The following is a 13,464-nucleotide window of genomic DNA, read 5'->3' as shown; positions in this document are numbered from 1 at the left end:
TGGTCAGCATGGAGGAAAATTTTCATGCCTGTTTTCCCATAGGATGTTGGAAGAAATCCTGTGAAACTATTCTTTTCCATGAGATAGGAACAGACAGGGTTTACATAGGCTGATGGTTAAGAAATCTTTTTGGGAGAAAGAGGGAAAGATGATTTTTTTGGTATAAAAAAGATCCAGGCGTGAAAATCTTTCATCTTCAAGAATCCCTTGAGCAAGGGAGTATCAGTAGACAGGAACGGGCATTCCACTTTTCTTGTGCTGTTTGAGGGTTGGGACTATGTCGATGAAGTCGACCATATGACTGAAGGTCTACTTGCAAAAGGGTTTGTTGGACTGGGCCCAACGGCTCTTGTTACTCGACAACTGCTCTGCTGGTTCACAGTGATGGGGAGCGATGAGCTACAGCTCAAACTGAAACAGCAGACGCAGCTTCCTGCCCTGTGCTGCATCTCGTGGAGACGTGTGAACACACTGGGGAAGATTGGCATGATTGATGTTGCTGAAATTGGAGTCCTAAGGAACTCAATATTACACTCATTTGTATTATGTCACACTGATATGGAGAAGCGTTAAAATAAGTGACTTCTAAAGTGTTTGCTGATGGTGCTGCTGATTTGAGCAGGATTATAGCCCATTAAACACCCGATGTATGACTGACTTTGGCCATTTTACAGATAGAGCCTCTGGCTTTAAATGCTTGTGACCTATACCCATTTGTTACGGTGAGTAATTTTTTAACGTGTTTGCAGAGACTTTTTAGAGAGTGGTTGTGGGAGCAGTTTTTGGATTCACTTGGTAAATCCTCTTCTGTCTTTGAGGTGAGTGTAGATGTTCAATCACCTCAGTGTGAACAACTGACCCGCGGATAATGTCACAGGCGATAGATGACCGGACAATCGGGGAGTTAGCCTGTGGCCAAGATAGCAAGAATAATCTCAGGCTTTTTAGCGGCAGAAACCCCAGCTGAAGCAGCATTTCTGATCTATCTGTCAGACTAAAATGGAAGGAGGCAGTACGCCGGCTGTGCGTGCGATAGGAGAGCAGCTACCATCCCTGACTCCCAGATCCCACCTAGTTAACTCCTTGCAGCAGCAGCAGCGCACCGGGCTGCAGAGCGCAGGGGTTAACATCAGGCCGAGCCGGGAGGACGGAGCCGCCTCGCCCCGCAGCCCCCCGCCGCTCCCCGGCCAGGGCCGAGCTCTCCCCGCTTGTCCCCCGGCTCCTGCTGCTGCGGTGACATTTCGGCTAGTTCAGAAGTTCACGGGGAGGCTCTGGCGAGGCGGTCGCGCTTGGGGCTGGAGCGGGGACCGCCGGCAGGTCCTGCCTCGCCGCCGGGGGGGCCGGTGCCTTCTCCTCCCTCCCGCCTCCCTCCTCGCCCGGTTCTAGGCGAGACCTTGGTCTCCGCAGGTACCGCTCTGCCTCCCCCCCGCCTTCCCCCTCCATTTTTTGCCCCTGCAGCATCTGTCCGCCGCCCAGCCGGGCTGCGGGGCTGCCTGCGCGGAGGGGCGCGCACCCCGCGGCGGGCCGGGAGCGGCGCGGAAGGGGGCGCGGAGGGGCGGAGGGGGTGGGTGGGGGTGCAACCCGCGGCGTGGCTGCCCGCCCGCCGCCCCACAAAAGGCATCACCGGGCTCGGGCTGCTCCGCACGCCCCGCGCACCGGAGCGCGCACGGACACACACACACACACACACACACACGCACGCACACACCGTACACGCCGACGGGCGCGCAGGGACACACTCACACACACGCTCACACACACGCTCACACACGCGCGCCGCGATGTGCGATGCGCGATGCGCGACGTGAGGCACCTCGCACGCCCCGGGGCCGGGGGGAGCCGGCGGGATCCGCGCTGCCAGCCCGCCCGCCCCTGCCGCTCCCTCTCCTCCAGACCCATCCATCAGCCTCCTCCTCTCGGTCTGCTCCTTCCTTTCTTTCCTTTCTTCTTTTTTTAAAAAATTTTTATTTTTAAATTTTTTAATTTGCTCTGACTGTATCTACCCAAGCCCTGAAAAAATGCCTGCCCGTGGAGCGAGGAGAGGGCACCGGGTCGGTAAATAAGAAGTGAGTACGAGCACAATGGCGCGCCTCCCCGCTCCCAGCCCTGCGGATGCTGCATGCGCCCCTCTTCCCCCGCGCCCGGCCGCGGGGGGACCCGCCGGATGCTCCCCGCCCCGCGGCGGCCCGGGCCCCCTTTGTACCTCGCCTGGCTGCCTTTCCCTGCCCTCCCTCCCTCCCTTCCCTCCCCGGCCCCGCGCCGCGCCCCGGCCCCGCCGCCGGCCGCCTCGCCCCCCGCCCCGCTCCCCGACGCGGAGCATCCCCGCCGGCGGCGGCTCGGGGCTCCCCCCTCGCTGCCCGCCGCGCCGGGGCTGCGCCCCTCGGGAGGCGGCGGGCACCCCCCGGCGCGCCGCACCGGCCGCGGGTAGCGGGGGGCGGCGGCGGAGCGGCGGTGCCCGGTGCCCGCTCCTTTGTTCGCCGCCGGCGGCCGCGGCGGGCCGGCGCTGCGCGGGGCGGGCTCGGCCGGGAGGGGAGCGGGGGCGCCGCGGCCCCCGGCATCGTCCCGGGGGCTCGGAGGGGCGCGGGGGCCGCGCGGGGAGAGGGGAAGGCGGCGGGGAGGGGGCTCCCCCCGCCAAGCGCGGGGCGCGCGGAGGGGAAGGGGGGGCTGTGCCCGTCCCCCCGGTGCCCGCGGGGTGGGGGCCGGGGCAGGGGGAGGCGTGAGCGCGCTGCGCGTGGGGTGTGCGGGGCGCCCCGGGGCCGCGCTCGGCCCGGGCTGGGGGCGGCTGCCTCGGTGCCCCCCCTCGGCTCGCGGGGTGCGCCTGAGCCTGAGCCTGAGCCTGAGCCTGAGCCTGAGCCTGAGCCTGAGCCTGAGCCTGCCGAGTGCCACCGCCACCCCTGCTGGGACGCGTCCCACCTCCGCCGTCCCGAGGGAGACTTTCCTCTGGATTTAGATCTGGGCTTTTCCCACCGGCAGCTGGGAGCGGCGTCGTGGCCGTTCGAAATGTACTTGTCATGCCAAACAATTTAAATATAGCTCGTGTGGCCAACTGCTGTGGCCATCTTCCCGCAGGAGACCTTTACCTGCACTTGATGTGGCGGATTTTTTTTTTTTTTTTAGCGCCCGTGTAGTTGCTGGTAGTCACATGAGTTATCGAGATACTTGGTAACAGGCTCAGCTGCTCTTTTCTTAACCCGGTGGGTTTTTGTAGCTGTAAATAAAAATACCCGCTCTAACAAATGGGTGACTTTTCCAGTAAGTACACATATGTTTTACTGGTATTTTCTGAAAGGTGTAATCGATACGCAATTAACGCTTTAAGACCGGTATGATGAGCCATGTATTGTTTTTATGGTTGTGTCTGGGAGTTTGGAAGTGATCGCGCAACTGTTCTCAGAGAGCATTTGTTGGAGCACAGGACAAAATAGGTGAGAGAGAGAGAAGGATTCGTATTTTTCTGCGACTTCTGTAATGCTGAGATAAAACACAGCTGGAAAGATGCTTAGCAGTGCTTAAGGGAGCAGCGGATGTAAAGAATCTCTGCAGCAAAATACCACCTTATACTAATTTAATGACATGCACAAGTGTAGGGGAAGTCTGAATTTTGGAAATGATTGAGTATCATAAGGGGACAGATGCATATAGGAAATGTTGCAGATCTGTATATGCACATCAAATGGATAATACTACTCAGTGCAGCAGATATTTTGTAAAGTGGCATGGGATTTAAGAGAAAGATTCAACAGTTGAAGAATTCCAGTTGGAAGCAACAGAATTTCTGTAATCTCTTGGCAAGAAGTTAACAAAATCTGAGTGGTAAAAATTAACTTTCTTTTTCTGTTTTGCCAGTGGCGGCACCTGACTTGCTGGATCCCAAATCGGCCACTCAGAACTCCAAACCAAGATTATCATTTTCCACCAAGCCTACCGTGCTCTCTTCACGGGAGGAAAGTGATTCGACTATTAATGTTATGAAATGGAAGACAGTCTCAACAATTTTTCTGGTGGTAGTCGTGTATTTAATAATTGGAGCAACAGTATTTAAAGCCCTGGAGCAGCCTCATGAGACCTCCCAGAAAACCACCATTGTGATTCAGAAGCAGACGTTTGTATCTCAGCATTCCTGTGTGAATGCAACAGAGCTTGATGAACTGATTCAGGTAATCCACACCAAACCCTTGTCACCATGCCTTAGAGGAACAAAAAAAATATGGCAGCACTGCTGCAATAAAGGGGACATACTTCATTAGCAAAGCTCTCTATTGGCCGGGCGATGTAACAAGTGTTAAGACCAGCAGTTGAGCAACAGCATTTTCATGCAGAGCCTCATGGTTGAAAAGCTATTGCTATTTTTAGGTCCACTATGCTTAGTAGACAGCCTTTTCACTGAAGCTTCCCATTATGCTAATTAAATGATTATTCATCAGCAATATATATAATTAATAGTTCACAAAGGAATTGATATATTGATTGTGCCTTACAAGGTCTGTCAATATTTGAAATGCCTAATTCTGAGGAAGAAAATACAACATCCATTGCCTTAAAGAACTTCTAATTTACTGTAATGGTATCAAGCTAGCTTTCTTTCCAGCTGTATGTTTCTTTTTATTGATCTCGCTAGTTTGGTCTTAAATCTCAGTTTTCTCCTCTTCTTAAAGGCACGTCCACAACTGATGTACATTGGTGTGTTCCTACTAACATGATTTTACCTTTGCAGGTCACCTGCCTCAGCGCCTTAGGAAATATTTATTTGCAGTAGCACAGAACTAGATCCAGAGCCTTATGAGGCCCCCTCCAACTTAAATCCCATGTTCTTATGAGTATCCAGTGGCACTGCGGGGAACAGCAAGGAGCTGCCAAATAACGTCAGTTCTGGGGATAAGACAATGAGATGGGATGCTGGAGTGAACAGCCAAGAGTTGGCAAGGATTGAATCCTTCATCAGCGGTAGCCATGGGACCGTCTGGGTCTGCAGAGCCCGAGATGGGACAGGGGAGAGCAGGAGACAGCCCCTGGCTAGCATGAGCTCTGGAGACCTGGAGCATGAGCAGCAAAGCTTTCTGGAGGTGGTTTTTGATAGCAGATATGGCTTGGAGTTTAGAAGTTGATTTTACCTCTCTAGACCAATCTACCTTGAGCATCAGCATGGGCACCTTCTTTTTTTCAGTTTTAAATGCAGAGCTCTGATGTACTGAGTTATTTTTGTGGCACACTGCTTCTGAATTTTAAAGGCAAACTGGGGAAATGTCTCGTATTTTGTGATTTCTCCCCTGCCTTGTTGCTAAAATGTGTTCCAAAACTGCTACCCTTTAAAAGACTGTCATGCAGTTCCTATCTCCATGTGTCCAGACTAGGCATGACTGAGGAGGTGCTGTTGATACTAAATTCGATGCTCTGTAATAACTATGTTTCAGTAGTTTTACCAGCAGAATGTGAGATAATCTTTCAGAGAACTATACAAGCACATTCTGATCAAAACAATCACTTGTATCAAGTATAAATATCGCCATATGAAATTTTTAGGTCAGATCCTGTACTTGTGAAGATAAAAACAGAAATTTTGAAGCAATATTATCTTACATCATCTGTGAGATGGTCCTTGAGGCAAAAACTGTTGAAATTTGCTCTGGAGTACTTACATATTTTAGCATTTATGATTCCTTACCCAGGAGCACAGATTGGTAATAAAAAACCACTTCATCAGCATTCATTCATGCCCATTTGGTGTTCTGCATAAAATAAATGACAGTTTCAGTACAGTTATCAGAGCCCAGATACCTGTATCAGCATTAGCTCCCATCTTTGCTAGTGATCTTGGCATGACCAGAAAGACACAGGCTTGTGAAGCACCAGGGGGTGGCACAGCCTCCCACAGCGCATGGATGAGAGATAGCTGAGGGAAGAGTTTGCTCTGCTTGTTGTTAGGGTGAATGGAGACCTTAATTTCTCCTTGTTCCCTTGTGCTTCTCTGTGAAGAAGAACACTGCAATGTCAAAGTAGGAATGTGCTGTTAGGCTCCTTTTATAGGAGAGCTGAGGCATAGGGAGACTGGTCCTACAAGAACATCTGAGTGCCCTTCTTTACATGGAATAAGTGATAATGAATTACGTCAAATTGTTTAAGGGTCAGGAACTTAGTGAATTGCCCAAAGTAAATTAGGAAAGCAGTGGTAAAAGAGAGTCTCAAATCCACTTTTCCAAGTCTAGGCTGCTGTCTTAACCATGGGGTCATATTTCTTCCCTACTTACCACTTTGTCACAGAAGCTAAATTACTGGAATACATTTTGTCTCTGGGTTTATGTCTGACTGCTATTACAATATAATGCAGTGTTCCTTCAGTTTTTGTTGGATGTCTATATGAATAAAAAATAGTGTGTGTGAGGAAAAAGTGAATGATATTTAAGATTTCGCTGAAAGCTATAAAACTGAAAATTAATATGTACTAGTGCAGTAGGAAGCTGGAATGATTAGTGTGTGTGAAGAAAATTACAGAGCTTACAGACTGTAATGTCTTCTTTAATCAAGTATTTACCTTGAGTCAAACTATAGTGAAATTCATTATAAACTTTTCCTTTTTGAACTTAGTGTTCTGGGAATCCAGCAACTGGTTTGGCTCTGGTTCATGCTAGTTGTTGCTCAAGGTGCTTATCATGCCAGGCTTTTTCAGTCTTCACAACTGCTGATCTGCCATTTAATCCTTACTCTGAAGCAGGCTTGACTATCCCAAGACTACTAACTGACAGTACAGTGTGCAGTAGCTTAGTCAGGTGAGCAAATTAGGGGGAGTAGTTTGAGAGCACAAATAGAGCTAAAAAAAATCGTACAAGTGGAATGAAAGTCCAGGTCGGTAGCACCTAGGGCCATCTAGTTTCCATAACCTTTGCTAAAATCTTTCCTTTGCCACAGAACTGATTACAACACAGAGTTGTGTGCTTCTATAAATGCACACAGGATAAGGAATTTTCCCTTCCTGTCTTCTCCGTCCTTATTTTATCTCACCAGTCACCAAAAACCTTTCTGGCATGACAGTATGTACTGTTGCCAACTTTTCAGCACACATAGCTTTATTCCCTGGGTTTTGAATTCCTGAAACTATGTATTTTCACATTAGTAGTATGACTCCTCTAGGCGTACTCAGTGAGAATTACACTTTTATAGACTTTATATATTTTATATACACGTGAAACATGCGGCAATGGAGAGCTGCTGTGCAGTGTAGAAATATGCAAAGTTAATGAAATAGAGTGCTCTGATGATGACAGCCTAGTAGGCTCAGCTGCCTCAGAAAAATGACCTGGATTTTCCTCGTAACTTTTCAGCCCAGTCCAGCAGCAGTGTTCGTGTGTTGACAGAGAGGTGGTGGTCTTCATGACCTTCTCCGTCTCGATGACTTTCATGGTCCAGTGTTGCAAATCTCTTTCAGTCTAAAAAACTTCCGTTACTTGTTGCCTCACTATAATAAAATATACCTGCGATGAACAGCAGCAGTGTATGACCCTGAGGCCTGCTTTCAGGTACATAATTTTTTTTGATGTTTCGTGAGCACTTCTATTCAGTACCGTACTTAAAATGTGCAAAAGTCACGCAGAGCATATCTGTACACCCAAGAGGCCACTTTTCCAGGAAATTTCAACTCCTTTTGCTGTAGCCTGAAGTCAGTATTAACAACAATATTAAGTGGATCGCTGCATGCTGTACACAACAGTGCTGAGGTGGGCAGTGCACAGCAATCAGTGCTGGTATATCTAAATCTACAACTAGAGAAATAACCCAGGAGGGAAGCTTGTGAACATACAAACACTACCTTGGTGCGTCTAGTGAGGATATAACAGACCAGCAAGCTGTGCATGTTCTGAAGTTAAACTTTGTTTTTTAAAGTCTCAGCTGGAAGGTCTTGAAAGGATCTCAGTTACTAGATAAGAAAGCATTGGTTTGGTGAAGGTTATATATAATATCTAATATGTTATAAAGCTGTAGAAAGGGATGTGGCCAGACACTTTGCTACTATTCCTTCTTTTGGAAGAAGAGGAACTCTTGACAATTCATCATGGATGGTGTTTTGGTTTCTCTGTCCATGCCTGCTCTCAACTTGGCCCTGCCATGCAATACAGAGTAACTGTCAGATGACGGAATAAAAGAGTAAATGTAGTTCGGACTGTGTGGATTTTATGTATGTGTGACAAAATATATAAACCTGATCTTTACTTACACTAGGAATTTTTACCTCTCACATGTAACAGGTTTTTCCCCACCACTGAGCTTTTTGTTGGCAGAAGCTGACAGAAACCTGGGAGTAATCCAGCTATACACATGCAAATAACAATAAGCATTAAAGAATGAAGAAATTCTCTAATTAGACAACTTGTATCTAATTATTTCAATCTAATTCTAGTTCTCTTTTAATGTGTTGACTGTTCCCTATAGCAAGCTTGCCACTAAACATTTGAAAACGTTGGAGACAGTTTCCAAACTCAGATGCACAAAGTGTATTGCCAAGCACCTAGAAAAATCTCCTGCTGTATTTATGCACCTGTGCATAGTAGCAAAGGTAAAGAGACCTTCGGTTACGTTGCTGATGTTCAGGTTGCACACATGTCCTCCTGCAGTGCTGTGCAGCCATGAAATACATGCATATACCTTCATGACATCTCCCGGGGTTAAGCGTTTGTCTTGGGACAGGTGAGCTTGACTGAATATGATATCCAACAACTGTGTAAAGTTGTCATTACTGGTGTTTCATACATCTGACTCCCTCTATAGGATCCTCTGCAGAGGGAATGAGATGTATGAAATAACAATGAATTTGCTTTCCCCCTCACCCAGAACTCATGTTGTGCCTAGGAAGGTAAGGAAGTGACCAGTATTGCGCATTGTGGGATGTCTTGGCGATGAGAGACAAATATTTGTCCCCCTGCTGAGGAGAAAGCTGATGAAAAAAAAAATAAGAGCTTTTTATATAGATAACACCTAATTATGTATTGCCTAGCAGTTACTTGTTTTAGGGTTGATCTTTATAAACGAAAATGGAAAAAAACTTCCTTTTAATGCCCAAGCATCGTTGTTTAATGTATTATTTTTGCATAGACAAATTTATAATTTTTGCATACAAAAATTTGAAATAAGAGAAATTTCAGTTATTTTAAACACCTAGAGTGTCCCAGCAAGCTGGTGTGAATTATTTTAGTTATCTTAGTGAGTTAATTCTGAAACTTAATAAAGAGTTTTTCAAGTAAAGGTACACTGAAACTTAATAACAGAACATACCTCGTTTCTGGTTCCTTTAGCAGAAACCTCCTTCAAATATATTTATTCTGAAAACCCTAACAAGTGGAAAAAACAATATCGCACTAAACAGCACAATCTTTTAATGTGTTCCAAGTGCTGTTTGTGGTAATTTTTGTCTTATAAAGCCTTCATTTCAAAATCCGAACAAGTTTTCAGGGTGCTGCACCAAGCTGTCTCAGCAATAAAGGACTCTTGTAGAGTTGTAATGTGGACATGTGGCTTCTTCTGAAAACTGAATGCCCACAAAAATGTGCTTGCATTTAAAAGAAAAAAAACAGAATTAATGAACCAGCAGGATTAGCTGAATTGACCTTGATCCCACAAGTTGATCTCCTTGGGTTCTGCGTGGGCTTGTGGTTAAATGAGGAGAACAGCTCTCTGTGCTGGGCTCCACAGTCCTGTCCCATGACTGTTTTCATCTTACATTTGTGTCAGCTGCATTTTCCCTTTTCTTTCCATTCATCTCTTAGACTGTGAATGAGACCAAAATGTGTTTTCTTTTTATCTCCCTTGAGGGAAAATGTGTTTCTTTATCTCTCTTGAGGGACGCCTGACACAGTTATGAATGACATGGGAGCAGTGTTTCTTTCATCAAACTGGCATCACCAGAATGTCATCGTGGCTTCTTATGTGATTAATTTCTTGTAAAAATATTTTACTTTAAAATATGTGTTTTCTGTGGCTTTATTTTTAAAGTTCAAGGTAGCTAGCTACGTTAAGTTGCACCTCCACCAGTAGCTGATTTTGTGTCTTTTTCATCGGGTTTTTTACAACTTTCATTGTAGCTCCAAGAAACTAATTTTGCTGCATCCTCACGAATATGTTGTTTTATTTCAGCCAGATAAGCTCCTTAAGCTGCAACCTCTCTGATAATGTAGAAAACTGTTAAAATAAAGAAGTGCAAATCCTTCTTTTCCTCCCAGAGATTAGAAGGTATTTGAGCTTGCTGTATCATTTTTGGAGATAATAAATCAAGAGACATGCAAATATCTTGTTTCAGGCAAATCTGAAATTTATTTAGACAAATTTAAAATTTATTAGCTAAGCCTATTAAGCTTGAATCAAATTTTGTGCATTCTTTGAATAACAACATTTATCGACGTTCTCAGTCCTGTGAGCTGTAGCTTACGGGTCCTCTAAGCAGGAACTTTTTGAGGGAGTTTGAATGTACCAGTTTAAACTCTAAACATTCTTAGTCTCTCCCTTTTGCAATTCCTTCCAGCCTTTCCAAAAAGAAGCAGGAACCATCCCGTGTCTGGATCCTAACGTGGAAGCAGTGGTGTTTATGCTTAACCTGAAAGCCTTGAAAAGTTTGATAGACCAACATAAAAGAAATTGATGCTGCAGCACATTTTATTTATTTATCTGGGGATCCAGAATACCATTACATCAGTTTTTAATGTACTGTCTGCATTTCAGACATGAAGCTCATGACAAATTGCAAATACCAGTAGCAGAACTGCCTGTTGATCGTGTTTTCAAAGCAACGTGAGATGAATGACTTTGAAAGTAGTTTAAACGTGAAGCGCAGGAACTGTAGTTTGTGTTGTTACCCTATGCACATGTCTGTCCTTAGTAAAGTCTATCAAAGCGCTCGAGCTTATGTATTCTTAACTTTAAGTATACAGGTACTCCTAACTGGTACAGTAAGATCCTGTTTCTCTTCTCCTCTCGCTGAGTCTGTAAGTGTAGTGTTCACCCCAGTATTTCATTTCTGCTTCACTCTTGTCAGAAATAAATGTTCAGATGCTATAGTCTCCTTCCACAGTAAAGCCCCCCAAATTCTATCTGTTCCTCCAGATCAGAGGAATATTTATTAAATAAAAGATCTCTGTGAAAGACTTTCAGTCATAACCTTATCCAGCCCTGTCCTCCACACAGATACCCACTTGCTGTGGTCAAGTCCGGATGGGCTGCAGAAGCCCATGAGTTGTATTCAGTCGTCGCTTAGGGTTGCTCCGGTTCCTGCTGTCCTCTTACAGCCAGATGCCCTCTTCTGACTCTGCGCTTAGCTCCTGGTAGAAAATAATTTTTTGCCAAACTTTCTGTTCCCTGGGAGCATTCCCTCCAGTGACAGGACAGCTCCCTTTTCTGTAGTTGTTTTCTACATGGTGGTTAAACCAAAAGGAATTTTTTTAAGCACAGTCTTTATCCTTCATGAGCATAAGAGCAATACCGATTTTTTTTGAGAATAATAAATAAATTCTAACTGCCCTTATCACTTCTTTGTTCAAGCAGGTTGATTTCTAACTTTTTTTGCTGCTTCTTATGTTGGGGCTTTTAAAGGGTACTTCAGATGAACAGTTTTACAGGACCTAGAACCTAGCTAGCTTGAATGCATCTGAATGACAGCTTTTGTTTTAGAAAGGGTGGCAGATATGACTCATTAGTAAGTCAGTTTTGCTGAGCAGCTGTCTGCATAATTCTTCCAGTCTTTAATCTTAAGAAGCAAAGAAAAGCCCTCTTCCCTGAATGTGTATGTATATACATACATATATATATGTATGCACACACGTGATTTATGCACATAGTCTGTTTGTAATGCATATTTAGAAATAGAAATGCATTTCAGTATGTTTTTACATGTTTTTAGTTCAATTAGATTGTGAACATAGGGTGAAAAGAGTTCTTGAATTCTTCAGCATGTTGGGTACGAGTCTCCAGTGCAGATTACAGTCATATGTTATACAAACTAAAAAGAAAAACATGGAGTCGCAGAATTAGAATACAAACATCATTGCAATTTCTTTCAACAGCAAGGCTCAAAAGCATGTGCTTTTGGAGGCTGGAGAGTTGTTTGCTACGTAATGAAGAATTGTGTTACATCATTTCATAAAAGTGGAGTGACTGGAAGGTGGTACAAAAGCATGTATTCAGAGCCTGGTGTGGAACAAGGAGATGAGCATTATGGTGACTGGTTTGACACGTACATAGTTCTGCCTGATCTCTGTGTGAGACAGCGGCTGACTACCAGAGGCTAACCTTCTCAGTTTATAACCTCTCTATATTTCTCCTGTGGCCCTGTGGGCCCCTGCTTAGTGGATGTAGCTCTATGGCCAACAGGCTGGCTTTTGTCAGTCATCTCCATTGACTTCCTGCAGGATCAGAGGACCAGAGGTCCTCTGGGAGAATTGTCTTCTGTTTTGACAAAATGACTGTGCTGTTTGAAAGGCTGTTTTATCTCTCATTTTGACAGAAAAAAGTCACAAAATTCTGTGTCTTAATCTGGAAGGGTAGCTCAGTGTGGCCTCTACGGACAGATATCTGTGTGAATGCAGGGATGTGATAATACAAAACCATGCAATGTAGTTACCAGAAAGTGTTTCTAAATTATATAGGAAATGAAAAGCTGACATTCAATTAAAATAATATTTTATATTGTCACTATCCTTTTCCCAGTGTTCTGATTTCAAGCAAAAAAGTACAGTGTGAATGCAATGCTTATGTGTTTTTGGAGCTCAGGTCCTGTTTTTGAAAGTAAGGCAGGTCATGCCTGGCCTATCCACTCTGGGCTCAAGCATCTCTGCCTTTTTTCTCTGATGCTCTACTAAAGATTACTCCCAAATATGGGTGTAAAGCCAGGTAGTTTTGGTGTAGTACAAGTTAGGACTTACACTCAGACACAACTCATGCCTATCCTAAGATACAGTACAGAGCTAGCCTAAGAATCCACATAACTTAAAAAATGGGAATTAAGTTCTTAAAGTTTTTAAATATTTGAAAATTTTATCTCAGTTCTCTTTACTATCAAAAAAGCCCAAATTTTCACCATTATAAAGACAATTAAAGAAGAAAAACCTATTACTTTTACTGTAACCATGTAATATTATTCTTAAAATCATTGCACATAGAGGCCTTGATTGGGTGCCATGTGCTGGGTGACCCTTCCTCTGCTCAGTCCTCAGTCATCTCATATGTAACAACTAGCAGACAAAGGCTCTGGAAGAAGGTAAGGCAAGTGAAATAATCTACATATTTCAAGAACTGAAACTGTCCACATCCCTATTCTAATGCTGACTGGTTCTGTAGTGCTGAAATGAAACTGATTTTTAAGTCAGAATTTAGTTTGTATATGGAATAAAAATATGAAAAACTAGAAGACTTGCCACTGAGGTTGTAAGTTAACTTTAATACTCTAAAGTAATTTTTTAAAAGTCAAGAAATTCCCATGTTAGAGTTACA

General features: G+C 44.8%; 1 protein-coding gene across 1 annotated transcript in view; it reads left to right on the top strand.

The window, feature by feature from the left end:
* The first annotated feature begins 1,766 nt into the window (after positions 1 to 1,766).
* Positions 1,767 to 13,464, top strand: part of KCNK2 (potassium two pore domain channel subfamily K member 2) — a 78,917-nt gene continuing 67,219 nt past the window's right edge. The window contains exons 1-2 of the mRNA XM_074820632.1: positions 1,767 to 2,066; positions 3,847 to 4,157. Of these exons, the coding sequence (XP_074676733.1) occupies position 2,066; positions 3,847 to 4,157 (312 nt within the window). The 5' untranslated portion in view covers positions 1,767 to 2,065. The remainder of the gene's footprint in view (positions 2,067 to 3,846; positions 4,158 to 13,464) is intronic.

This window comes from Strix aluco, chromosome 3, assembly GCF_031877795.1.
Source record: "Strix aluco isolate bStrAlu1 chromosome 3, bStrAlu1.hap1, whole genome shotgun sequence".
Lineage (NCBI taxonomy): Eukaryota > Metazoa > Chordata > Aves > Strigiformes > Strigidae > Strix > Strix aluco.
The sequence above is the reverse complement of the archived record's forward strand: the minus strand, read 5'-3'. Positions and strand labels throughout refer to the sequence as shown.